Here is a 27,812-nt window from a genome sequence, read left to right on the forward strand (position 1 = left end):
GAACCATCATACGTAAGCGTTCTAGAAAATGCACAATGACTCCACACCGTACTGGAAATTTCTGGCGTCAACACGGTATTCATGGGCCCTCTTCCCTCTAGAGCATCAACCTCGGGTATGAAAAGCCTTCGCTAGAGCAAAGAAATAGAGTTAGTATGTTGAAGTAAAACGAAACTCAAGTTATTCTTCATTTGGCTCCACTTTGGAGCTAACAAGCTCTTTTAGCTTTGGCATCGGATCGAAATTTCTCCGGTGTCGAAGTGCAAGTCAATTTCGTAAAGAGAAGTGCGAAGCACAGACAGTGAATCCCTTTACGGATAAGAAGAAGAGACCAAGCCATCCTTACTCCTTATATCCATGACCAACTTGAGGGTGGTATTCTTTTTACGTTTCCTGTTCTTCGTTTGTAGACGTCTTATTGTATACACTGTACACTATTTTTCACGTAGAACCGTCGCATTTTGATGAAAGTGCAATATGTTCACTCACTTCTAAACCGTCATTCATTGACCCTTCCATATTCCAGTTCTTCATGATTTTTGCACCATTAAAGTTTTGAGATATATATGTAGCCTTCAATATGTGGTATGTTAGTATTGTGCACTTGGATAATGTCATACTAAATTCTGTTAACCAAGAAAAAAAGTTGTATGTCTGATGGGAAGTTTCATCACTTTTTCAGTCTTTAATAAATGTAGCATTGATTTAGCAACCTAGAAATTTCAAAAGTTGGCCAGGCATTGGATCAAATAGGTTGCTCTAGCAAATATCAAACTTTATGAATGCCAAAAAAGTGGATACTGCAAATTACAGACTGAAAATTGGGAAACTGGATTTTTGTGCTAGTGTTCGGACCACCAGTCACAAAAGCGAGTTCGATTGGATACGGATGCTCCCATTAAGAGAGACACTAATGTTCATCTGGTTGGCACTGGGCAGCGCGCCCCCGTTGATGGCAGCTCTTCCAATCCTGAGAAGTCTCCTTGCCCTTGGTATTTCAACGACAGTTAGAACCTCGCAATATGACCCAAAGACTTTTAACTGTTAAAGGCAGTATTATTGTAGGACGCAGTCGAGGATATCACCATTTTTTGTCAAAGAATGAACCTTGAGTTGTGAAGCTGAAAGATAGGAACCCTCAATTTTCGACAAATTCTAATCCTGTAGACATAAATATCGGACAGCGATCCATCAGTTGGACACAACCCCCTCAAACAGCAAAATGTGAGTTATCTCCTCTATGTATGACTTGGTAATACCCTGTCCAATGAGATGCATACTCCCACATGAATATCGGACCTATCATTGTTCAAATGTGTAAGGATGTATTTTGGAGAGAGAAAGGGGTCCTCACGGAAAGGCTTATTGTATGGGATTTGTTCAAGGTTCCATTAGCATTATCGTTGGTAGAATCACTGACATGCACAGGTTCAGTTCGAAGGTGAATACGATTTCGGTCGAGATCTGCACATAAATCTCAACCTCGTAGGGGTGATCATCTCATTGAGCCCGAATGATAACTCGTAAACCCGGTCAATGTGGCACCCTGAATCAAAAAAGTATCCATGCAAATCAATCCTACCAATTGGCATATGAAAATACTAAAAAATTTTTGGCATTTCTTATGGATCTGGTTTGAGTGCTTTCTAGCATAGCCTGGTTCTTTGCCAGTAACCTTTCATTTTCTGACAAATTTGTTCCCCAAATGTTTTTGGGAACAATAGAAAAACATTGCAGTTCACTGCAGGTGAATAATCATAGCTTCTAGATTGCCAAGAATATCAGACTTGAAAACTCTGCAAGGAGGCACTAAAAAAACCTGTGAAATATAATTATGCGAACTAATTAACCACTACCGGAAATTAAACCCCTCCCTTTACTGCATGCAAATGAAACTTTTGCAAATTGTTACCTTTTGATATTGAGATAAATATCTTATCGACCAATGAATTTGTGGTAGCTCGGCACCCTGAACTGTAGAATAAACACATTCCAACTCCGACTCCGACTCCGACTCCGTTTCAATGATGACCCCGACGTGATGCGTTTACGGCTGTTGCAATGCCATTCGACAGCTCGGACATAGTGTAAAAAGGTTGTTGAGAAGAACTTAGAAGGTTTACGATCCTCAAATACCATTGAGGATTTCACCAATTTGATTTTCTTCAACGGAGAAAATCGTTGGGGTCACATCAGATCGGGAAGTTCAATTTACAAGTTGAGTATGAGACTCAATGGCCAAACTTTATGGCTCATCTATACACAGGACAACATCTTATTACCCCCGCTCCAACGGCCTCATAGATTGCTTCAACTGCCACCTGAAATCAAGCCTCAAGGCCGTCCTCACTGGCTCTAGATCTTCTTAGGTTGACCATCTTCCGTGGGCCCTTTTAGGTATCCGGACCGCTCCAAAAGAAGATCTAGCCGTCTCATCAACCGAATTGGGTTTTGAAATATGATAGGTTCCTACCTATCATATTTGGGGTGCGATATCACACCAGGGTTGTCGCAAATTTTAGCCTGATGAATTTGGAGTTCCGTCATTGGAGAGAGAAAGGACTTCGGTAAAATTCCTAGGTCGACCAGATTGTGCCAAGCAAGATAGAGGCTGAATTGAATCAAAGGGGTGACAAATGCTTGCACAAACCAACTCTTCGTTACACAATGAACACGTAAGCTCACAGAACCTAAACAAGTCAAACTCGTGGAGTTCGCTGCAGATATTTTGCATACTTTCGACTTGTCAATTAGAATATTGTGGCTTTGAGCAAGGTCGTGGGCAATAATTGCGGCCGTTGCACCCGTGTCCGGTAGGGCAGCGATTGTGAAAGGACTACCTTGTATGGGTTGTACCTTCACTTCCAAGAGGAGTGTTGGACGAGTCACAGCAGAGTTAATGGTCGCAATTTCGACTTGATCAATTTGTAAATGATTTGATCTGGATTGTCTGGAGTTTGGATGTAATTGTGAGTTCGATCTCGAGTGATCTATGGATTGGGACGAATATCTGGATCGTGATGGATGTCTTGAGCGGTGTCTTCCTTTGGATTCGGATCAATTAGTTCCACGGGATTTCCATGTAATGTTTGCCAAACATACCGGGTCAATATGACCAGTTCTATTGAATTTGAAACATGTTAGGTCTTTGGCGTAGCAACTAGTTTGTTTTTCTAGGGATCCACAACGAAGACACTTGCCACTCATATCTGACGGTTTGTTGATGTGGAACTGTTTGCCTCGTGAATCTGAAGAAGGTGGATCATTGGTGGTCATGGCAGCTATGTATTGGTGGTGAGCCCCAGAGAAAGAACGTTGGACAGATGTAGCAAACTCCCATGCAATAGCGATTTTGTAAAAGTCGGCCATAGAAGTTTTACTTTGTCGTAAAAGCTCTTCTCTAAGCTTGAAGTTGGAAGTACCGGTTATTAAACGAAGTGAGAAGATGTCGTCGATAGAGAGGCTTTCGAGTTTTGCCTCGTTTCCTTCCATTTGTAGACGTAGGTACCAATCGTAAAAAGGCTCACCTTCCTTTTGTTTGCATTAAAAGAAATTAAAGCGCTGTGTAATGAGGGGCACATGTGTGACGAAGACACCTTTTAGAATCTCGAGGCAACCAGAACTTCCTTGAATTGGTGTCGAATCGGTAAGCTGTAGTGAAAGGTATTGTTGTAGTTTGAGCTCAACTGAAGCCTTAATATATCCATGTTGTTCTTGGAGTGGAAATGTTGACATGTTATTGGAAGAGTAATACAACTCAAAACCTTGTTGCCATGAACGAAATTCTGCTAATGAAGTGGTCGCCAAGAGCTTATCAGGACATAAGGCGTCGTTAATTTTGAAAGGACGGTGTTTCGCCGGAGAACTCGGACAGGTCAAACAGATTGATAATAAGGGTTTGGTTAGTTGATCGACGTCATTTGAAAGATTTGAGAGTGCCCGTTCGCAAATCGTCGAAATCGATGTCACTAGCATTGTGAATAAATTGTTCCTTTAATTTGTCACGATTCACCTTCATACGAGCGAGCAAAGATTTAGCTTCCTCGGTGAACTGATCCGATGGGTTTTGCGGTAAAAAACCAAAAAATCTTTTGTGGACTGGATTGATCGAGTTAGAGATCCCTTGATAGCTTCATGTGATATCTTAGCTCTGGACGGGTTTGAAGTGGCCATGGTATCCGTTGGGGGTGTATTGGACATTGATCGGGTTTGTGGCATGTTCCTCACTCAATTCATAGCTGATTCCCTGTCTTTTACTGGATTTTTTCTCGAAACTCCTATGGCTGCCGACTGCGCCATGTTAAGATGTTCATTCTCGACTGCTGATTCTCATCGATCTACATCCAAATCAGAGATCATTATTCTAGAGGATATCACACAAACCTTCCAAAAGGCCTTCAGGCAGCACGATTTTTTTTTGTTCGCCGAGGTCCTCACGCAAGCCCAATGGAAACACCTCACCTTGGTCCATACAAAGTATTGACCCATGGAGCAAAAACTTTCACCCTTGACTATGGTGGAAAGGACCAAATCGTTACTTCACGTGGCTGCCATGTCAAACTTTGCCCCCATTGGGCTACTTTGAATGATTAAGAATTATTGATAAAATCTCTTCTCTCGGCAGATTTAATCAGTATCAGTTTTGGTGCGCGATTTATGAGAAGAGGCTGTCTAAAATTGCAAAATATATCTCAAAATCAATCTTTCACAATTTCAAAAAATCATCGTTTGATGAATAAAGCGTCGCCACTTTACATGGAATTTCAAAAAGTGGTGACACTTTGCATCAGACATGCAACAGTCTATCATAATTTTCAGATGTATACCTGACCTTAACATACAAAACCTAATCGTTTTCTATCCGAAATTGAAGGTAAATTAAAACTTCTTCATTCTGGTGTGGCAAATCTAAGCCGGAACTAACAATGACTTCCATCCAGAATAATCTAAGCACACAAAGTCAACCTCGAGAAAAAAGGAGAGATCCCAAAAATTGTAATTAATCGTTCGATAAAATGCTTTCGTTCATTGCACTTATCCCGATCTTGCCACTGGTGTGTGCCATTGAATTTGGGATCCCTTTCAAATTGTGAACTGACTTTCATGATAAGGCCCAAACCTTTTACCCGGATTGTCCCAAGGGTTGGGTCATAATCACTGACCAAATTCGCTCAGAGGATCAAGGAGCTCAGATTCCCATCATGAGTTGGGATCAAGTTCCCATGAAATCCCTCCCTATTGAGACCCTTTGTTCTGTCACAATTATGGAATGAACCATGGAATGAACAATGAAAACGGTCCATGGGAATTCTGTACAGAGTCAAACCTTTTCACAATGGATTGACCGTGTTCCTCACGGATGGTTCTATTCCCAAAAAAGCTTGGTTGGAATTGGCTGTGGAATCGAATCATGCCTTCTTTTTAGCGCAAATGAACGGATCGGCTATTGGTTCGATTTCGTTGATTTGTCCATTTGTTAAAGCACACGCCGCAGATATTGAAATCCTGTGGGACGAGTCTTTTGGATTCTATGGCGATTTCATTAAAACCATGATGGATCAATGTTTTCACCAATTCCAAGAGGTAGATTGGCCGGTCATATATCGAGAAATTCCACCCGTTGTGTACAACGATACCAGTAGCCCAGATGGAGTCAAGGGATTTGAAGTTGATTTGGCCAATCTGCTCAAGAAGCATCTGGGAATCGCCACACCGTTGGTCCGGGATAAGGCAACTCTGATCAGATTACCCAACGAGCCAAGAATCATGTCGATCCTATACGCAGTGAGTACATTGACCACAACTTGTCTTTGTCAACGTACGGTTTCACGGCCACTTCCAGATGTACTCCTATGAGGCCCGCTTGATGATTGGATCCCCCCCAGCTCATCAGGATTTCAATCGGTTCGGAGACTTCTCCATTACAATTTACACATCAACCGCTCATTATTGTTCAAGGCTTCCACAGCCGTTGCCCAATTACCAAAACCTGATCAAGGTGTTCCCACCCAATGTTTGGCTTGTCATGCTTGTGACCAACTTGATCTGCTCGTTGGTAATGTACGGCATGTACCGGTTTTATGCCTCACACAATGTTTTGACTCATCTGAAGATTGGTTCAATGAAGGCAAAATTGCTAGATTTTTTGATTCGAATCAATATTGGCATCATGGAACCCGATGCTATTCCTTGGTTCAAGACTCACTCTGCTGGTAAGGTACTTGAAGTATGGATGCACTGACAATAAAGACAGAAGCTATGTTTGAAGAGATGTTTGTTTGGCTTTGAAATCTACCAGGGAGCCTCTTTTCCGGAACATTTTATATCTATGCCACTTTCCTGGGCTTCTTCTACACCTCCATGTTCTTGGCCGCCTTGGTGTCCGTGGAACGTGAGACCCCGATCAACAACCCACGAGATGCCTTGGAAAGGGGAGAGAACGTCTACATGCCTAATTTGCTGACCATGTCCAAGTAAGCTAATTCGGGCCCTCTTCTGCAAATCGAAAAATATGCAAGAACAGAAAAGACATTGCCACTTCATCTAACTTAGCACTCGCGTTGTTTGCTATGTTAGAATGGTTACTAATCCTGAGGGGATTATATAAAATGATATAAGCCCTGGGGGCTTAGATGCTTATCCTTTTTACATTGCATGTTTGCTCGCTCTTGGTCCTTAAAAAAGATATTTGAAGAATTCAGAAGGTCAGGCATGATAATCTAACAAAGTGTGCAAGTTGGTTTTTTTTTAAGTCCTGCCAGGTTCAGTTCTGTTCCATGCACTTTCATAAAAAAAAAATATACATTTTATCTGATCTGGCATCTGCTATCGATAGATTTAAATCATATATTTGTCTGTTTTAGTCCTGCCTTACCCAACTTCAAAAACCTCCCAACGGACGTTCAAGAAGTAGGCGTGATGGCCAACCGACGGGGAACCGTTTATGACTTTTTCAAAGCGGGTTATCCAGCCGAGGGAGTGAAAGACATGCAAGAGAATGGTGCTTCTTTCGTCATCGGAGGTATATTATTCATCTCAATATAAAAATGTTAAACAAGTATTATCTGAGCAGGTTGGGCATGTGGGGCTGTACCAATTTTATAGTCCTTTATCATCAAGTAATCATTTGAACTCTCCCGGAAAATGTGTTTTTTTTGGCTCATATTGTTTGAGAAATAGTATTCTAAAGAGAAACATTTTGGCCAGGTTTCAAGCAAAATTATTGTTTCAATCTGAAAGTAAAAACCTTTTTTCCGAGGAATGTCATGTGGCCCAGAATCACATTTATCTTTACTTTAGGAAAACATACTCTGAGACACAAGACTTTACCTTGAAAGGTGGCGTTTGCAATATTTAGAATGTTCCTAGAAATTCAATGTAGCTCACCTACTATTAATCACTTCTATAAAACTTAGTGGTTAAAACGTCGTCTCACTCAATCGTGGACAATGAATGGGAGGAAGAGTACATTCGGTCAGGAACCGATTCAATCGCCTTGGCAGAATGTTTTGTATGTCCCGAAGTACGCCCCGTGGGGTCCATTCATCAACCAATTGACAATGCATTTGGTGGATTTTGGAGTCATATCCTTGAACCCCCCAAAAGAGGATGTCTTTGAAGCAATTCGATTCTGACAGCCTTCATTTTGCTGGTGGGTGGAACAACTCTGGCGATCTTGGCATTTACTTTTGGAAAACTTCGGAGCATTGCTTAAATCCCGCCGAGGACATCAAATTACTCTGGGAAAGAAGTGAGCAAGCTCCAAAAAGGATAAATTCGAACTTGCTCTCGTTGTATATCACGTACGCTTTTATATCCTTGAGTCTAAAGAATCTGGAGTATATGGAAGGGTCTATGGAGTACTGATGTTCACCAACCTGTCTGCGAACAAACTTCCAATCCATTACTGCCTAATTGATCCCTGAGTTTCTTTTTGGATTAGATCTAGTAACACTTTGTGACCCAAAAAACATCAGGGATCAATCTCAGCAGTACTGGATTGCAATCTGCTGGCAATCTGCCTGCGCAGTGCAAATTGGTTTCATCAGTACTATGGATACTTTAAATTCGAATTGTGTTTGAATTACCACGAGACAAGATTTGTGGCATGTGAACAAAGCACAAAGCGCAAAGCAGTTTTTAGACGTCATCAATTTAAAAGGTTTTCAAGTTTTGATCGTTGGTAATTTAAAATAAATGGGTTTGGGTGCGAGTGGCCAGAAGAGCGCGGGGTATTTTTTAACCCAATTTCGTCTTGAAGCATTTCCAAAACTGAACTCTAAACCTTGATTTACTTGTTTGGATACCTTGGACATGCAAAGCCCCAAAGTGCTTAAAGACAATTTCGCATATCATTATGATAATTAAGGGAACAGGTTTTTATGTGTCCTATAACTATTCCGACAATATTATGCATCTTTAGATTGCGTTGCATAGAACAAGTGGTGGATATTGTTTACCAAAGCTTTACCAACTTTGGTTAACGTGAATCTGACAAAGAAAAAGCAAACTTTGTCAATAAGTTATGTTTATCAAAAAGTAACGGAAGTAAATTGATAATTGCTGTGTTAACTTAGCCGAAGAATATTATTGTATGGATCCAATTGGAAAATGATATTACAATTCTACCGGAAGCCAAAGCATCTGAAACTGTCACTGTTCCGTTATTTGAAAAAAAAAAGTTATCGCTGTTATCAAACGATATTTTGCATATTTCCAAATTTCCAAAAGCCTTCAGATTGTTTTCCTCTATGATGAACACTTGTTCAAGTCAAATGCAATACTTTCTAGCCATTTCTTACCTGTTCTCCATCCCTGGCAAAAGTAATCGTGACTTACGAGGTAATTGTTTCGCCAACCCACGCCGTAATCCATGGTCTTTGATCCATAATCTATGTATCAATGTGCGACATGTCTATAAAAATGTCTATTCTATGTAAAATCGATGGGCACAAGAAATCAAAGAAGAAGCAGCCAGTGCAAATATGATATTATCATTGAATAACGGCATCCAAACCGTATGGAAAGGCAGGCCACAAAATACGGATCTAAACCCAAGCGTCCCATTTCGAATTACATTCAATGGGGTCTCAAAGCTGCAATTCAACAAGGTCTTCAGAAAAAGCCCACAACATTAAACTTACCTTTCTGTTGCGTGCTTTTTCTTCAAAATTCAATTAGACGCATAAATAAGAATACTTTTCATATGTGCGAAATGTTTTTTTTTTTAATGTATGTGTTAGTGTTTAAATTGATGTTGATTAAAATTTTGAGCTCTTTCGAGATTAAGCAATTAAGCAAAGAGAAAAGCTAACAATTTTTAACTTCTTTGATATTGAATATCAATATCAAATTTCTGAATAAATATCTAACCCGGACATGTTGCACACAAAACAGGTGACCTATTATTCTCCTATGACTCAGTAGTGGTCAAATACATCATGATTTTAAATGTTATTCAAGTACCTACAAAGTGTAGAGTGAAAGAACATCAGTAGCTTAGAAAAAAGGTGAATGTTCAAATGTTTATGGGGAAAAAGACCTCTATTTTTGTTTCACAAGTAAAATTTATTTTCAAAGAAACATGGCTTAACTTTTTGTACTGGGTCAACTTGTCCTCTAGGTCTAGCTGTCCTTTGAGTGGAATTATCCGTTGGATTGAGTTGTCTTGGATCAAGTTGTCCTCTGGGTGGAGTTGTCCTTTGGGTGGAGTTGTCCTTTGGGTGAAGTTGTCCTGGGGCGAGTTGCCCTGTGGGTAGAGTTGTCCATTGGGTCTAGTTGTCCGCTGGGCGTAGTTGTTCTCCGGGTGGAGTTGTCTTCTTGGATCGAGTTGTCCGTTGGGTCTAGTTGTCCGCGGGGCCTAGTTGTCCAGTAGGTCTAGTGCGTTCACGAAACTGTCTGATACTTGCAGTACATATCGCACCTTAAAATATACGCTCACGAAACCATGCGGGAGTACCCCATTAGGCTAGAAAATATCATTTCAACCTTTTTAGGCTCAGTTCGTGTTATCATAGGAGAGAAAGCCTTCTGAACATGGCTTTGCAATTTTTTGGACCGATGTTGACATCGTATGTAACAATACGAATCGCAAAAATCTAAGACGAACCCTTTACTCTATTCTTAACTTAAACAGAAAATGCACGTGATTTTTATATTTGACGTGCTTGTAAGATGATTGAAAGGAGAAATGTGTCTATTAGAAAAGAAATTTGAAATGCTAGTTTCTCCCACATCTATCATCTTTTGGCAGGACTCAAAAGATCTGTATATTTTTTTTAAAGAGAAAAAGCACGTAGTAACAGCCGCATTGTTTTATCGCAAACTTACGGCAAAATTGTAAGACTGAAAGATTCTGCTCTGAACTCTCAGAGACCTTTGAGACCTATGAGTTGATAATGATATTATTCATCTCAAATTCCGACAAATCTCCTCCTTCTAAAAGCTACTGTTAAACCTGAGGGTTTGGTTTGATGAAATTTTGGTGCCTTGCTGGTTTCATTAGCCAAAATGAAGGTGAATGTATAGAAATAAAAATAAGGAATGATATCATGGAACCGACGCAATTTGTGGCTGGAAAATGTATGTCATCATGGTCTCTTTGAGGGTTTTTGGATTCAATTTAAGTATCAACAACGCTGGATATCAGACTACTAGTATATTCATCGGAGCTGATCTGATCTAAAATCGCGCAACCTCTCTCAATCGAGAATGTTTTCAGAATGGTCTAGAATCAGAGCCTCCATTAATGGCCCTTTTGCATCACTTTTGCGCCATTTCATAGAGGGTTTGACCGAGGCATGAGGAGTGTTCTTTGACTCTTTCGTTCTGACAATTCCTGGGTTTTATACAGTCGCTTCAAAAAATCCTTCTTAAAAGTACGAAGCCCCTCTAAGGAACGAACTTGTGGAAGAAATTACAAAAATCACTGGCAGGTACTGTATCACAATATAAGCACATGAAATGTCAAAAGTTTGAGAAATCAAACGCATTTTTAGGATTACCTTAAAAATAAAGAAGAGGAGCTAGATGCATTACATTTCAAAAAGTTCAGTTTATTAACAGGACACAAATATGTACAGAAAGCTTACTTTCCCATTACAAGTGAATTGAGGATAAAAAAATGATTCATTTTCATTGAATCGTCGATAATTTCTGCAGGTCTTGCATTTTTCGGCAATTGGTTGCCTCTTTTTTTCGTTAGTTACTTCGTGACCCCAACTAGAGATCCTGGATTCCTAGAACATCTATAGCCCCGCCATAGAAGAAGCAAGGCGTAGAGAATGCGATGCGAGCCAGTCAGGCGGACTCGATTTCAGCGCTGATGTTTGACAACTGAATGGCTGATAGGCATAGATAACTTCATATATGGTATTCTATGCTGATAGGGTATGGTTCCTAATTGTAGAGGCGCTGCTTTCAATCGGCTGGAGGTGCACTAGACCTCGCATAGCGCGAGGAAAAATGCGAACGGTTGCCTTCATCAGCTGATACATAAATTTTGGTGTACAATGACTCATGCTTTTTCATGGGCCAGCGTGGCCGGATTCTGAGTGAGTTTGTCGCTGATTGCGTTCGTTGAAGATCCAGGGATTTTAGGTCGTTAGTACTGATCAGGCAGTCACCTTCCTCTGTTTGGTGTTCAAAGTTGTTGACACAAAATCCATTTCCCTCTGCACTGAGGTGGGGCCAATGCGACATCTAGTCGCTATATGATCTTAGGACTGCTCCAGTTATTGATTCAGGTGGAGTAACAAAAACACGGCAAACTCGATTTTTACCCTTCTATGTTTCTTCTTATATGGCCGTGCCTCGAATTTTGCCTGCCATTGGCCAACTGGCCGCCCGGCTCACTTTCAACACGGCATGTCTCAAACGGACTTTCAGAGTCCGATTTTGGTACTTTAGTTGCGTGATTATCAATTTGGAGCATTGCGTTACAGAATCATCACTGCCATCCTCAACACCATGATTCATCAAAGGAACATCACGGACTTTTTTTACCCTTGCCTTACATGCGTCTCGTTTTTTGATTAGATAGGAATGGATTGAGTAGGGCTCTGAATCTAGAAGAGAACAAAACTGAGATCAGCGCACCATAGGAATTTGATTTTAACTCCCTCACAAAACAATAAGTTTAACTGGGCCCCAGATCCAAATCAAACGCATTTACATAATATTCTCTGATTCTACTTGTCATATACGGCTTTAGCTACCCTTCAGGCACCCTTTAACGTACTTTTAATGTTGCAAATGCCAGTTCTTGAGCCACTTTCTATATTTCTATTTAAAAAATACCTAGTTTGAATCTGGTGTTGCTGTGATTGCAGATAAGGATGCCTGAAAAGTAACTTAAGCCATAGAACTAACTCTTAAAGCACAAACATTTACAAAATTGTGTTTGGTTTGGATCTGGGATCCATGTAAACTCAATGTTTTGGAACAGAATTGAAGGTTCAAAATTAACTGCAATGGTGCTCTGACCTCACTGTTGCACTCTTTTAATACAGGGCACTAGGATTGAGAGCAAAGAGAATGAAACTATGTAAGACCAATATTTAAATGAGTCAAACAGGCCAAGCTGAAATTTCCATGAGATGTTGTAAAATGTGACAAGCACCATTTTCACATCTATGAATTAACTTGAATGAAGTTTTACTCACTTCACAAACTTAGAATAGTTGATAGCTTATCAAAAATCATTGACCAATGCTACATGAACAAACATATCTAAAGACCTTTGTCTTAGGAACCAGCTGAACAAAACCCTTTTCATAAGTCCACAGGGCTTAATTGTATGGCTCTTGTGCATGTACACATGTATGAAACTGAACATGCCATATTTAGCTTTAAACAAAATAATTGTCCATAATCAAGGAACAAGTTATTGACCCCTCCGTTCCTTTTAGCCTGTGGCTGGTTTGGCTTGGTCTTGTTATATTGAAAGTATTAAAGGTGGGGCTTCATGAAAACTGTTGAGGCGTGCATCAAAACCAACCATCCAACGTAAAGCCACGTTTTTGCAATCACGTGACTAAAGTACCAAAATCGGACTCTGAAAGTCCGTTTGACGGCATGTCACAACACGACACATAGTGCGCATTGAAGGAATGGATTCGTCTTAAAAGGAATCACATCGATTAGTCTCCTCCCCTCCCCTCCCCCGTCTGCCTGATTCATGCATTGACTCATGGATCAAGATCATCGTTTGGGGCCATTCCTTGGGTACGGCCGTGGCCGTCCGACTCGGGGCCGATCTCCAGGCCGACGGCCAAAGTGAGGCCATACACACATTTTCCCGGCTAGAGCAGGTCCAATTTATTCTGAAATGATCTTAAGCTGAACTAATGACACATCTAAGATGAGGGTCCTTTTTTGAAACTTAGAACTGAAGGAAAGTCGCTAACATATGCACTTCACCATGCATAAATGTTCAAGACATACGTCAAAATGCACTTTTTAGTACTTACGGCAATATTTATGCCATTCGAACTGACCATGTCCGTCCTGGACTTTTTATCTCCTTGACACGCGTTTTTTTTTAAGATCATAAAAATCAGCAGCAACGGCAATATCAATCTGCCTCTCCAAATCTGCACCCATATAATTTTCTGCATTTTTCTATCTTTATTCCATGTTCATCTTATACGTCAAAGCTCATTTATTGTCAACATTCTATCAATCTTGACTGGCCAACATTAAATATAATCATGCTATTTTCAGGCAGACGACCGGATGGCTACGTTTTATTGGCCCCTTTCAACAACATGACGGATGAGGTCAAGACTTTTAAAGTTAGTAAAATGGTGGCTTTCTTTCTGGATGTGACAAAGACCATTCAAGACGCACAAGTCGAATTTGATAGCTCCAAATGGATAAAAGCCATAAGGGAGCCCATCACCATCCTACATTCCGTAAAGGATTGCATGGTTCCGATTAAATTGGGTAATAACGGTGGTGTGACGCATAAGTCTCGAAATAGGTTAATAAAATTTCTTGTTATTTTTGCCAATAAAGGAAGGGCGCTTTACGAAGAGGCCAAGACCTGTTGCGACGTGGATTTTGTGGAATACAATCCGGATATCTACAAGATAGGCCATGACTACTTCATTCGAGATCCAGATCTCGTGGTCAAGCTGCGTGCCCTTATCCAACGAATTGACACTTAGGCTTATTTTGATGTAACGGAATTTTGTTTAAAAGGCTATTTTTGATATTAAATTGAAGCAGATTCAATCTGTGGTCGATAAAAGAACTGGTAGAGCTGTACCAGCAGGCATTGACTTTGTAAAGGCTCTTTAAAAGCTACGGACGAATGCATCGAAAGGAAAAGCTTTCGTGAAAGTAATGGAACTTATTTTGTGTTTGGGATTTTGCTCCTTTCCTCGTTAATGAGCTCATACAAACCGACTTTCAGAGAGGAAATGTGTCTTGACGTTCATTCTGATTTTCTTGATGTATCTCTTCGTGTACTCAAAGTGTTCATGGCGGGATCTCCGTCGTTTTTAGATTTACGGCCGCCCCAAGCGAATGTTTTAGACAACCTGGAAGCCTAGCATGAGTTCCCCGATAGGCCATTTTGGGTGCTCTTTATGTTTTCAAGAGATATCTTCAATTTCAAATATGCCCGCCTACGTAATGAAAGTTGTCAGCGTAGCATTTCTTCTTGTTTTCTTTCAATTCATTGGCAAGTTATTCATATCACAATATTTCACCCCTTGGTGCGGATAGCATTGTGATTTGGATCCTATCAGTTTGAAACAGAATATACTTCTCGCACTTCCATTTTTTTTTTTAGTAGGTTACCACATCTTCTTGTTTCAAGGATGACGGGTGAGTGGCAAGTTGCAAACAAAACAAAAATTGGGACGATCCAGTTGTGACGAGGGATTTCAACTTTACAGTCTTCAACTCTCTCAAGACCAATGCCGTTTATGCTCCACATTCATCATTAACAGAAGTTTTTGGATCTGTCATTTGCATGTGTTTATGTAAGTCTGAAGATGAAATCAGAAGATGACTTCCATACTAGATTGTAAAAACAGTTAAGCCAGGGACTTAGTTAAGCATGAAACTTTTTGATACGATACGAAGCCCTAGCCACGAACTTGTAGAAATATGAACTGGGAACGGGCTTCCCGTCAAATCGGCCTGTTCTTGGTCATGGCAACACTTTTAGAAATAGCACTTTTCGTATTGTGGGAGCACCTTTTCGTTGCAAGGAATTTACCGAACTCGGCGAAACTGAGGGCCATTGTCAGTCAGCACTTTGTTAGGAAAGCCGAACAAATGGAAATAGTTTTCAAACACTAAAATGATTTCTTTAGTGGTGGTTTATTCTAGTCCGTCGACTAAAATGCAACCGGAGAAACCATCTATGATGACGACATTTCCCCCAAATTCGAAGAGATCGGCATTCAATAATTCGATTGGGCAGGATAAGTGTCTCACATATGGTTTTTTCGTGTTTGATTGTTATGGAGGGCGATAAACTTGGCAGATGTCAATCAAATCTCTCACCTCGTTAAGATCAGGCCAATAGTAGGCCTCCATTGCTGCTTGGTGGGTCTTAATGATGCCTTTGTGTGTTGCATGTAATTGGTGCAAAATGTTGTTTCGTTCAAAAGAGGAATGCACAAGTAGGTACACTCGTTCATGGTATGCGATGAGTTTGCCCTTGACAGTGTAAATTATCGATAATTCGTCCCAATAGTCCTGGAGGAGGAGAGTTCGATGGGCGATAGTGAGCAGAGTGCAGTTTTTAAAAGCTTCATACGCTGACTGGTAGCTGTCATCTGATTTGGCAATTTCGGCCAAACTTAAAATCAACGAAATTGGATTTCTTGAGAATGAATTCGCCGCCATATATACCCATCCCCAACATTGCAATACACGGCAAAATTGTTTGAGGCGAGACGCTATCGAAATTCTAAAAGCCTTAATTTATCGAATTAATTTATCTATTTGCGCATAATACCCATCAATGGTTTGTGATCCGTTATGACTTCAAATTTTTTGCACCTTGCAGATAGAATCTACATTTCTCGACCGCTCAAGATTGTGTGTTACTCCCATAACAATCATACATAACAGTTGTAATAATCCCAGTACCTGGCCCCTGGATTGGAACGCTTTCATTGAACTCGGATATATCAGTCCCTAGGTTTCGCAGCGGACATTTGTGAGCATAATTGTTTTCCTCATGAGCGGTACGGTCATTCAAATGGCTTGAAATGAAATGTGCGGATTATGCGGCAGTTCAGATTTCCACAACCGGAACTCGCCGGGTGTATTGTTCGTGCTAGGTTCGAATAGTTTTTGTGACCTCTTTTTGAAAAATGAACCAAACAGATTTATGAATAGTAGATCATGAAATATGACTTTTGGACAACCGCATGCATATGCAAGGTTCTTGGATTAGTGTTGTATTGATTTACCACGATATTGCTTCATATCCTTATGGATAGTAGTTCAGATATTTCAATTACTGGGACAAACTGACGTCTATTGTCAAGACATGCTGAAAATGATAATTTCTCAAAAACGGCATGGGTCATGAATTTATTTTTTACACATTCCACACATGACCATATTTTTTTGGATATTTTTGTCACCTGCCATGTTATGAAATGTTTTGCATATGAATGTTGGATTTAAATGGTTTAAGATAATTGTCAAGCGATGTCCCAAAATGGCGACCAGTTTTGTCAATAACGATTTGGAAGCACTGGATGTGCTGAATTCATAGTAGTTCTTGCCGCGATTGTGGCGCAGCCGGGCTAGCCCACACAGCTAGCATCCGGGCTGGTTCTTTACAAGTACCTATATCAGGGAAAGAGAGCGCTCAGAGAGGGATAGAGTGTGTGTGTGTGTGTACTACTGTACAAAAACACGCGTCCTGAACATTTAGAAATTTATTGAAAGTTCCTGAATAATGTAATTACATGAAAATAGAATAAAGTATCCAAACGAGGTACAGCAAGCATGGTGGACGAGGGCATTAGTAATGATTGGAAATGATTTATGGTCATGCAGAATTTTTCATCTGTCACAAATCAAGTTTCGTTTACTCATGTACCCAAGATCAAATAGGCCTCAAGCACTTGGGTTTTCTCGCACATATGCAAGTTTCTTAAGCTCATCAATGAACAGTTTGCAAAAAGGTCGACCTCGTCATGAAAAAGATGAATGAATGGTACTAGTTTGCCATGGGAGGCCAATGACCTTGTGAGATTTGATTAACGAGCATGTCATTTCCTGAGGCCATGTTTCTAAAAACATTAGAACAAATTTGAATGAGGATGAACAAATAAACAAGTGGATCGGAGAGTTTTCTTTGAACATATTTGAGAAAAATTGAAACGCACGTAGTCTTTACAAATGACCCACAGGGGAACTCGTGTTCTTCACTTTCATGTTCGAGGTGTAATAAGCTTTCACAATATCTAAAAGTATCTCTTGGCTCCCTGGCTTCATGATAACAAAGAAATGTTCTTACTCAGGCCGCATCATTACGTTACAAAAGATTGTTGTAGAGATATTTAGCATATTCTAGATTTTTGTGCAAAGTGAGTTTTCGGCAAGGTGAGGGTGGGCACAAAGTTTTCAACATGTTTGACATTTCATTTATAGTTTTTAGTCACGGCTGTCTGCATACTCCTCCATGGATGTAGTTCGCTGATCAATACCAGCATGCTCAAGCATAATCCAGAGGCCAACAAAAACAAAGGAGAAAGAATGTGCTCCAAGGACAAGGGCACGAGTTTATCCTCGAGGACTTCCTTGCGACCAACATATTTCTTGGCTATCTTGTCCACAATCCCACTTGAAATCAATCGACCTTGAACTTCAGATATTTTGGCCCCCCATGGGGCGTACTTTGGAACTGGAAGGGCGGAACACTGGAACCTGGCTCATACCAATCAGAGTTTTTTTATTCTTATGTGCATGAGTGCTTAAAGGTTGTAACAAAAGTAGTGAAACACTTCCAGCTGTAAGTGCCTTACCCTGAGCGATGATGTATTGAATGGAAAGGTTAACAAACAAGGGGATGCCTTAACTTAGGAAGGTCAGTTGCCTTAACGGATTAACTTAGTGGATCTCAGGAATTAAACCACCTGAGTAAAGCTCCTACTCATCGCTTTCTGGAGGCTCAAATATGTTACAAATTATGTCAAACGAATTTTTGGGGACAACAATGTGTGCCCTACAGCTTCAGGCTATTTTATCGAAAAATGTGAAATTGCTTTAAAATCTACTGGCAAAGATTTTGTCAAGATTTCAGACGTACTGTACGTGTAACAACATTGCGTTAACTTGATGTCTAGAAAGATTGAACGATGTTACGTAATAAAATGCTAAAATATTGAACGATGGCGCTTAAAGTTTTGATTTCAAATCCAGATGATTTTTGGATGGCCACCCCTTTTTTCACCCACCCAATTGTTTGTAAATTTCCTTACAATTTCAATCCCACATGCCATCATGTGTGCTATGTCAGAAACCCGTTAGTTGGTAGCGCCAAAAAGGAACCCTGATTTTTCTTAAGTAAAACCAGGGTTGCCATTTTGCTTCAACCTAGTTGTTTACGTTCCGTACAAAATTGGCTGGTGCCCTTGCTTTCCAAGTTTTGTGACAACTTCAATTTTTGAAAATTAGTTGATCCCATCAATACTGTGGACACTTTTTGGCCTTTGGCCAAACGTTTTAGACCCTAATATCTGTTCTACGAGCAGTCTACTTTTCAATTTCAACTGAATCAATCATTTTTTGCTTGGGTAGCCTGAAAGCCGTGGTGTTGCACTGATATGAACTGCGCATCAAAATGGTGCCATAAACCATAAACACTGAAAGTTGGAGACGTACCACGATGATTTGATGCGACCAAGACTTGTGACATGCTCACTATAACTAGGAGTCAATTCAGCCGCAATTACAAGTAGCCTGTCGCAGAGAAGTTTGGGCTTTTGTGTAAGTCAAAATGGAAGGGCTGCTGGCTAAACGAAGATGACGCAATTTTCAAAGTTTCCGAACTGACTTGCAGTACTAGTGGCTACAAGACAATTCTTGGTTGCAATAAATTAGCGCGGTGGATCCATAATTTCAGTGATATATGCCCAACCAAACGTACACCATTGAGTTTCTTTTTTCACAAGAGCTAAAGCAAAAGTGTTGAAGAGAGCGAGGTTCCAGAGTTCAGAGGGTGCGATGAAATACCATAAACACTTCCTGGTGTAGACACGAGGAAATTTTCTTTACTCTCATAAATGTCCTTTGGCAGAAAGGTGAACTTGGTTGACGCAGTTGAAGTTCCTATGCGATAGAAAATATGATTAATGCGGCATCGGAAGACCCAAGCGATTAAAAAGTTAACACGTTGAAGAAATAGTTCACAAATACTAAATAAGTACGAATTGGGGCTCAATAATCTTTCAAGGCCGCTAAGAAATTTGACATTTTCGTCACATTTACTTTCAAAGTTTTCAACCATATTCGAGTCACCTGGTTCATTGAAATGCTATTGAAAAGTAATTGTAATTAAACAATAAAGGAAATGCAATTTATTTTTATTACTTTTTTTGGACTTTCTTTACCATTGTAACAATGTATAGACCCCATACCTATAGGCCCAGGTATTCAGGGTAAGATTGAAGCCTCTATTGAAAATGACCAGTTGAAAAAGGAAAGTAGAGGAGATCAGGACCGGGTCAGGTCGAATCCAAAGGCTTTTTTTCTTATGCAAACTCTAAGAGCAAGATGAAACACCCTTTTGGGCCTTTTGAGGTTGATAGGGAAGCCATTAGCAATTTAGAGGTTATGACATACATGCTTGCAATCAGTTCTCTAGTGGGTTTTCAACCCCACTGAGTTTTGAAATAGTAGCTCATTGTTCTAATGACAAGTCTGTTGAGATTGATAAGGTTAGTCAATTTGAGCACTTACATGATCCTATAGTCACATATCTTTCAGAGGAAAATCTTCCGATATTTCGGAATTTCTGTCTGTGTCTCAGCTGTCGGTACACATTCAAAGATTGCTAGATTAGAGCAAACTTGCTCAAAAACTGTGACTATTTTATAAATTGCTGCATCTATAGGCGATTCCTGTTTCAGAATTGAAACCAGAGGCTGGTTCTTTGAATTGCGTCTAGTTCATGCCCTAATTCATGTACTAGTTCACCGTTAGTTAGCCGTGACTTTTTCGCGTTCTTTGAATCATTGCTAATTCATGTTTTGTTGGCGGTGAATTAGTCACTGACCTATTGGATCAAAAGATGCATTAAATTTTCCCGCCAAATTCGTGGGAAAAACAGGATACTTAATCAAAATAAGATCTTAACCGAGGGTGACCAGACTTGGGGAAAATTGGCTGAAACGGGAATGTTTTCCCGAAACCGTCGAAATTAGGTACCTTTGTTCGATATAGAGATTTTAAGAAATCTTGTTTGTATGTCCAAAAACGGAACTTTTGTAAGGTATTCTACAAAAAGCTTGGGATATTCGACATTATTTTGTTCCATGCTTTAATAGCACACAGGTTTGTGGCCAGCCATCTAGTTAGAATCGTGATTTTTCAATAACTCCCTCATCTTGCAAAATATGTATGGGTGTTTTCATAGGCAATCCATTTGCCTTGGCTCTCCCAAGGGCAGTCGTTAATGAAATAGTTGAACAAAATCTTCTCGGTCACTTATCATAAAATTTCTCTGACATTTTCCTTATTCGGAAGATTAACCATTTGCCAAAGCGCTGGAGTGTGGCTCAGAGGCCCCCAATTCACTCAACTCGTGGAATATGAATGGCCACATGGAAATGTATTTTCTTAATTACATAGGGGGCATAGGCATTAACAGTCAAATTTGTAATTTATGATTTTTTACTTTAATTTACAATAACGATGATAATATGTTTTTAATGTTCAATTCCAATTATGTTTGAAATGTATGAAAATCAAGCACAGGGAAATTAGCCATGGTTCTTGGCATTTCAGTTTAGAGGCGAATTAGGAGGTCAATTCTTCCCGTCTAGTTTATGTCTTGTTTGGCCAACGAATTAGTGCATGATTTGGTCGCGACCAAATTTAAACATGGTTCAAAGAACGCAAAAGTAGGGTCGTTGACTAATTCGTGGACTAATTCATGTGTCAATTGAGTTAGACGCCATTCAAAGAATTGGCCTCAGGTCTAGTTCTTCTAAGCTTTCTACAATCAACGGCCAATCTTCATCTTTGAACTTGAACTTATCCAGACCGAACTTTTTGGCCGATCTTACTCTAGAGCACGCCGGCTTTTGAGTTATGGCCGACCCTATCTCAAGAATATGATGATCCGACAGATTACTAGGCGTCACATGGACAAATTGGATCAGATCAGGGTCATTGGAAAAGACCAAGTCGAGAACGTCATTGGCTCTGGAGGCTTCATCGACATGCTGGGAGATATTGCGCAGGATCGCAAATTCGTCCAGGTTTTTGAATGACTGAGATGTCGATTTCGAAATGGGAATACACCCATCAGGATTAGCTTCCCACTCTACAAGGCTAGCCGGAAAATTAAAGTCCCCTGCAAAGAAGACCTTCAAGCAAACTGCACGGTCCAACTTATTTCTTGTAAATTTGAGAGCTGACAAGAACGAGCTTACTGAACAAGACGGGGGCCTATATCAGGCAATCAGCTGAGAAGGAATCCAAAGATCTACTCCTCTATTCAATGCAGCATAAGGTGGTGAATCATCACTGATCCCTTTAAAAGATAACCATCGGACGCCAACTTAGCCAACTGCCATTAGGGCAGTGTGAACAAGGCATTGCACGCTCTAGTAGTAGCCAGGGTTTATTTCCTCTTTTATTATCACCTCCCAGGTTCTCTCGCCTCCCACAAAAAATAACTTTATTTGAACGGGTATTGTCCCATTGCCAAAGAAAAAAATTAGCAGAAAGGTCACATCTATACAGACCTAGCCATTGATTGGGAGGTCTCATTCATTTCCATGACAAAAATTTGGCTCCGGCGAGGAGTCTTAAGGCAGGATTACACCCTGGTGCTCAAGCTTAGTGGTCAGCCTTGATCCTGATCGCGTTCTGTTAAAAAGTTTACGGTTTTTGATGACCTGCAGTTGATACGACGTTTGGACAGACTTTACTGACGGTGAAAGATTTAGTTAGGGTCTCCAAGCTTAGACCAACGATTTGTATCAACCCGCCATAGATACCAAGATTTAAAACTCCTTGGCTTTCGCCATTTCGAACTTTTTTGGTTCAAGAAAAATTCCATAGATGTACAATAAAAAGGTTGAAAACCCAAATTATAGACTAAAGAGTAGAAATATGCCGACACTACTATCGGAATTTCAAGGAAAGGGTGACCAGATTGGTTGTGCGTGGGGTGAAGTTTGAAATTTGTCAAAAATTGCGTAAGAATGCCAGGTATTGAAAAAATTTCAAACGAACCAGCATCAGTAAGGGGTTTTTCAAATTCAAGCATTTGGGTTATGATAACGTAAGTCCCATTTTAATTCAGCCATTGAATGCATCACCTGGGTTGACTGAGTGTTAGTCGCTCTCTGACATGTTGGCTGACAATGATTGACAGTTTGCTCGGGCAAGCGTGCTTAGGGCACGGCACTATTCTCAGATAATGGTGCCGGAACAACCGTAGTAAGGTTTCCCTATGAGCACCAAGAGAGGTGGGTTTTCCACGAGGTTTCGGCCCGGCACTAAGTTTGAGCACTAACGTGTCATCGTACCTTTAGATGAAGAGCTAGCCTTAGATTGCTAAAATTTTGTTCGTTGCGACCAAGTTCCATCCAAAAATCACGCTTTCCGCTTGAGGGCGTAAGCCTATGTGTTAGAAATAATTCACCCATTAGTCAGCTATCTAATTTACAGGAAAAGACTAGGGTTTTGCTATTGGGTTTTCTGTTATAGAGGACTTTAATTTTTCAGCTAACGGTATACTTTAGAGTGGAAGATTGGTCCACCTGAGTTTATATAAGGAGCTTGCGATAACTTAAGACCTATTGCCTGAGTTCCCCTAAGCATAGTTTTGGGCTCAAATTTGGCCAAGTTCATCTATTCAACAAGATATTATGGTCATATCAAGTACTTATTTGGAATAAAGTGAACTGTTTATGAGATAAGAAATTTTTGATGCCGCTCGCAATCAAAACCTCTAGAAGTCCGAGGATACGGTTTCCCGCGAGGGCAAAGAGTGAAGAACAGTGCCTCCACTTCAAAAATAAATGATAATGGTGCACTTTTTCTATAACAAATTGTAATATTAAACAACCCGTTTTTAACAAGGAAGTAACGTCATCTTTAGGTCCACTTTTAACTCTAAAATGCATGCCAGAAAAAAGATGATTAAGTACAGAGTGCTATTTTTTTCCTCCGTTGAATTAATCTAATAATTTATCTAGCATGAAATCAATTAAAATGTAAAAGAAACTGACGGTGTCTGGTCATACAATTTGCAGTTTTATTCTACATTTAGTCGTTGATGAAATCTATGCGTACTTTTGGACCATGGTTATTGTCTCTTGTTTTTTTTTTGGGAGCACTAAACGCTGGGTCGCCGGGTCGAGGACGATTCAAAAACTTCAATCGAAGTAGCCTTTGTACGGGTAAACGGGGCAGGGGTCAGGATGTGAGATGTGAATCATGACTTGTCACTCAAATTTGCTGAAAATGGTGTCTAAATGGGCTATTAGCGTCCATCGGCAGCTTGATTCAATGTTTGTGTTTATAGTTCAATATTATCTTTCAAAGTCGCTCATGATCACTTACCACTTGACGTAACGATTGCACCGTCTTGAAAGATTTCCGACCGCAAATACTTTGTAACGTTACCCATCACAGAATCGTTTACCATCCCATTTGTTTTGATTATTTGGTATGCAACCTTTTGTAAATCCTCCGGATACAATTGGAAGTTAGGGCAATCTGTACTGTAAAAGAAGCGCAAGAAATACATATGGGAGGTCCACCTTTGCAAGTGGTAACCGAAAAAAATCAAATTTGTTCTCAAGAGAAGGGAGTTTATGCACCGACGTAAATTGAATCAAAAATGCAAAAAAAAGTTGGCAAATAAAGAATTATCTGCATTATATAGTCTTCATAGGATAAAAATCAGTCTGTCAGCGTTGAAAAGGTACAAATTGGACTTACCACAAGAAATCAATATAATTCAAAGTGTAAATAGTTGTGCCACGCTTCCACGCATCAGCTGAATTATCCACTGGATGCTCCTTATTTGCTTGTATTAACATCGAGAGCAATGTAGAGGTGTACGCCATGCATAAAATCATAGAGTAGAAATAAAAAGCACCCGTTGCAATAGATCCTGAAAATAACCAAAGTGATACAATGAGATAAATTTGAACTAGCTTTGAAAGTGAATACATGGTAGAGACAAAACTCGGTCAATAAGTTTGAAATGAGTCGATTACTCGCAACGAGGCATTACTCGTTTTTTGAAATCACTGTGTTATTCTCATGCCCTTTTTTACGGGCTCAGCAGCTTTTAATTTCCATTATATGGTGACAAATATAATATTGCAATACAACTTACTGTTGATTGTCGGCCCTAAGTAGGCTTACTGTTCGAAGCATGCCCAAACAAGAAATAAGAAGATAATCCAAAAGAAATATGTTGCCAATGATTTATTCAAGACGCCACTAGTTCAGCTTAAAGACATTGCCTTTGTCCCAAAAATTATTGAAAACTAGTAGCGTAATGGAGTACATTCCAAGGCAACTGAAATTTTACTAGTTTCTTTGGTAAATTTTGCTGATTGACTTATTTGAAGTCCTTTCTACGTTTGCTCTTTTTTGGTCCAGGTCATTGTATTCTTATGACAATGATTTCATTTGACAGATTTTTCTCTGACGAATAAGACACTTAAAAAATTCAATGAAGAACGAAGATAGTATAAGGTTGAACATCATCTAGTTCGTATGTTTCAGACCTGTTTACGTACCACCACATAAGTTGGGAAACCAACGGACATGTTCCGGTTCAGTGAGGCCAATGGAAATACGCACCAAGATTTCTTTGAAATTGGCTCTGGGTTTCGTTACAGCATTGATCTTCAACACTTCCCCCTCATAGATTTTAATCAAAGCGTATAACGAGAAAGAAATTAGAATGTTGCTCGTTATGATAGCGATCCAAAGCTCCAATGAGAGAACGCGAACAATGCTCAAATAGTTCGGAATAGGTATTGGGATTCGCGAGCCGTAAAGAATATCAAAAAAGAACGTTATATCGGTGAAATCTACATATTCTTGATTGGGGAGAACGGTGAGGGTGTTTCCAATGCTTAAGTCGTAGACATACGTGTGAACCTGAAAGAGCCCAAAGATGAAATGAAAACAATTTGAAATTTCAACTGCAACCCACGTTAGTGCTACTTATTTCTTGCTCGAATTTCAAAAAGATATGAATATGTCGTAACGAGGGCTTCATTAAATATATAACTAACGCGTTACTTCTCTTCAAAAGTAACAGTATCGGAACGGGTTTTTAGCCCTCCAGTTACCATTACTTTCATCTTTTTTGATCAAGGGAAAGAAATCATGTATAAAGATTTCCTCCGCGATATTTTGAAAAAGTTCTGTCTGAAATGTAGTGATTTATTTGGAACCAATGGGATCAACATATAATCACTGGAGGTTGCGACTATGATTATCAATTTACCTTTTCAGTGACGTTTGACATTATTGGTTGAATGACGAAAAATCATAAGTTAGCGTCAAAATGTATTTCTGATTTTCCTCTCGTCAAACCAGAATAATGCTTGCGTTATGTTAACGTTTTTTAAAACCATGAAAAGAACAATGAAAAATACTAATCAAAATGTTTTCTAAAAGTTATAAAACAAGATTAAAACCATAAACCCTTAGTGTCTGAACCCTAGTTTCTTTTTTCCTCAGTACCCTTGTGTTTTCGTCATTTGTTTCACGTTATATTCACAAAACATTAAAAATATTCTAAACCATCTTTTTTGTAATTTCAGGCCATTTTTTTTCTGTAAAAGTAGGGGTATCGGTGACTAACAGTGACGTGCAACTATTTCTAAGAAGTAGCAGTAATAGCAAACCATTGCTTTTTTCGGTAACAGTTCAAGCACTGTCGTAACATTCCAATAACCAAACACTGGTCTATTTTTATCCTTTCCTGGAACAGTATTGTATAGTGTTTTTACCAATCAGCCACAAAAGAAAAAAATATAACCAAGTGTTTTGCTTAGGCCCAATCGTGCCCCTATTGGATATCCAGGCCTTTATCCAGTTATCCCGAGCTGCAATTTGAAATCTAGACTTGCTACCACCACAGATATCTGTCAAACGATCAACGTCAGTAACATTTTACTCACATCAAGGGTTCTTTGACCAAGAATGTGCCCGTTAAGAAGAGTCCATTCTGAGCCGTCAAGGACATAAGTGAGCGTCACTCCTAACTGTTCGGCGACCAACTCCACAACATCCACTTCAAACCCAGTTGGTGAGTCCATCTTGGATTGTTCCGTCACAACTGCTGTCGGTGATGAGGTAAATCCTACCGTCCAATGACCACTGCATCCATTACAGCCATTTTGTAATACACCCACTAAGTCGAGATTAAATCCATGGTTATCGATCCAATAAACGACCGGACGAGAGCTAGTGGATCGGTCTTGGAACGGACAAATCATGTAAAAGGGCACCACTTTTGATCCGGGTAAATTCATCGTTACCAGGAAAGGAACTTTAGAACGGAATCCAATGTCTAACCAAGAGCTCAAACCTTGTTGCTCTTGCAGCTCTACGATGATTACACGTTTGCGGAGAGGTTTTGAATAAGCTAAAATGGTGTCCGTTTGATTCACACTTAAATTGGATAACAGCATCAAGGCACAATTTGTGGTCGAGCTGATCCTTTCCAGTTTTGATGGATAATAAGAGAGAGCAACAAACGTCCAATGCGAGTCAAAATAAGGTGTGATATTAGTCGAAAACGAGAACAACGTGAATCCTCGAGGACAATGGTTTTGAAATTGGGTTTCATAGGATGATTGAATGCTTGATAACACTTGGGTCTCTAACGCCCAACCAAGCTTTAAAGAGAGATAAATGATGGCCACGAACGCGAAGTTGAGTGTCATGGTCATTCTTCCAAAGTTCATTACAAAGTGGAAGCAGATCTTTCGGCTTTGCCTTTTAAATGGAGGAGGCCCGAAAGATCACCAAAATTGATAAGGTTCTGCAACTTTGCAAATATGGGAGATTGATGTGATGATGAAATGAGGAGACCTATTAATTCATCTTGATTGTCAATCTCAACCTTTGCAAAAAAATCACGCTGGCAATCAAATCTTAACTTTTTGAAAACACTAGACCCTTTGAAATGCAAATTGATGGAATAGACAATAAAAGCAGTGCAAAGGGTCTCGTGTTTTTTCCAATCGCAATTTTCCACAATGCCTTTAAGAAAAAAATGTGTTATAGAAACGAAACTATGACATGATTATCGTTGTCTCTGCTCTAAGCCCTCGCATACTTTTACAGAATTGTTGGAGGGCAATATTCGATGGTAGAATTTAATGATTTGTAAAATCAGAATCGCGTGGTCGCATTGCGGCATTTCCAACATCCAAAAATGCCAAACATATGAACTTCCCTATATTAAGGAAAATTCCCGCACCTAAGATAATTTTCTGCAAGGCCCTTGGTCCCGGATATGTTAGGACCAACTCCATCACGTTCATTGGGATTGTTCCTTTGAGCGATTTTTCCTTTTCAGACCTTCTTATTTTTTGCATTTCTTTACTTGATCC

At 39.8% G+C, this 27,812-nt stretch overlaps 3 protein-coding genes across 4 annotated transcripts; 2 read left to right on the forward strand and 1 right to left on the reverse strand.

Annotated features, from left to right (window-relative positions):
- Positions 1 to 4,977: 4,977 nt before the first annotated feature.
- Positions 4,978 to 7,717, forward strand: LOC131877894 (uncharacterized). Its single transcript, XM_059223722.1, has 5 exons — positions 4,978 to 5,784; positions 5,843 to 6,212; positions 6,299 to 6,473; positions 6,864 to 7,021; positions 7,416 to 7,717. The coding sequence occupies exons 1-5, from the start codon at positions 5,302 to 5,304 to the stop codon at positions 7,616 to 7,618; spliced, it is 1,389 nt and encodes a 462-aa protein (XP_059079705.1). The 5' UTR covers positions 4,978 to 5,301; the 3' UTR covers positions 7,619 to 7,717.
- A 5,475-nt stretch (positions 7,718 to 13,192) lies between these two features.
- LOC131877608 (lysophosphatidylserine lipase ABHD12-like) lies at positions 13,193 to 14,235 on the forward strand. The gene is made up of 3 exons (XM_059223324.1): positions 13,193 to 13,275; positions 13,723 to 13,944; positions 14,017 to 14,235. Exons 2-3 carry the CDS (start codon positions 13,767 to 13,769, stop codon positions 14,166 to 14,168), a joined length of 330 nt encoding a protein of 109 aa, XP_059079307.1. The 5' UTR covers positions 13,193 to 13,275; positions 13,723 to 13,766; the 3' UTR covers positions 14,169 to 14,235.
- A 2,653-nt stretch (positions 14,236 to 16,888) lies between these two features.
- On the reverse strand, positions 16,889 to 27,321 carry LOC131877764 (uncharacterized). 2 transcript variants are annotated; one of them, XM_059223543.1, is made up of 6 exons: positions 26,373 to 27,321; positions 24,975 to 25,341; positions 24,163 to 24,337; positions 23,782 to 23,942; positions 19,216 to 19,311; positions 16,889 to 17,884 (listed from the first exon to the last, which is right to left on the reverse strand). In XM_059223543.1, the coding sequence occupies exons 1-6, from the start codon at positions 27,159 to 27,161 to the stop codon at positions 17,622 to 17,624; spliced, it is 1,851 nt and encodes a 616-aa protein (XP_059079526.1). In that variant the 5' UTR covers positions 27,162 to 27,321; the 3' UTR covers positions 16,889 to 17,621. The 2 variants fall into 2 exon arrangements, with proteins under 2 accessions (XP_059079526.1, XP_059079527.1); XM_059223544.1 differs by lacking the exons at positions 16,889 to 17,884; positions 19,216 to 19,311 and adding an exon at positions 23,472 to 23,689.
- Between the last annotated feature and the right edge of the window lie 491 nt (positions 27,322 to 27,812).

This window comes from Tigriopus californicus, chromosome 3, assembly GCF_007210705.1.
Source record: "Tigriopus californicus strain San Diego chromosome 3, Tcal_SD_v2.1, whole genome shotgun sequence".
Taxonomy (NCBI): domain Eukaryota; kingdom Metazoa; phylum Arthropoda; class Copepoda; order Harpacticoida; family Harpacticidae; genus Tigriopus; species Tigriopus californicus.

Bases quoted from the DNA above. Each gene is read 5' to 3' on its own strand.
- LOC131877764 (XM_059223543.1), bottom strand. From the start codon at position 27,161: ATGAACTTTGGAAGAATGACCATGACACTCAACTTCGCGTTCGTGGCC. The intron at 24,338-24,974 runs GTACGTAAACAG...GGTTATTTTCAG, and splicing joins GTTTCCCAACTTATGTGGTG to GATCTATTGCAACGGGTGCT. The intron at 23,943-24,162 runs GTAAGTCCAATT...CTTCTTTTACAG, and splicing joins AATTATATTGATTTCTTGTG to TACAGATTGCCCTAACTTCC.
- LOC131877608 (XM_059223324.1), top strand. From the start codon at position 13,767: ATGACGGATGAGGTCAAGACTTTTAAAGTTAGTAAAATGGTGGCTTTC. The intron at 13,945-14,016 runs GTAATAACGGTG...TTGCCAATAAAG, and splicing joins CATGGTTCCGATTAAATTGG to GAAGGGCGCTTTACGAAGAG.
- LOC131877894 (XM_059223722.1), top strand. From the start codon at position 5,302: ATGGGAATTCTGTACAGAGTCAAACCTTTTCACAATGGATTGACCGTG. The intron at 5,785-5,842 runs GTGAGTACATTG...GGCCACTTCCAG, and splicing joins TCATGTCGATCCTATACGCA to ATGTACTCCTATGAGGCCCG. The intron at 7,022-7,415 runs GTATATTATTCA...TATAAAACTTAG, and splicing joins TGCTTCTTTCGTCATCGGAG to TGGTTAAAACGTCGTCTCAC.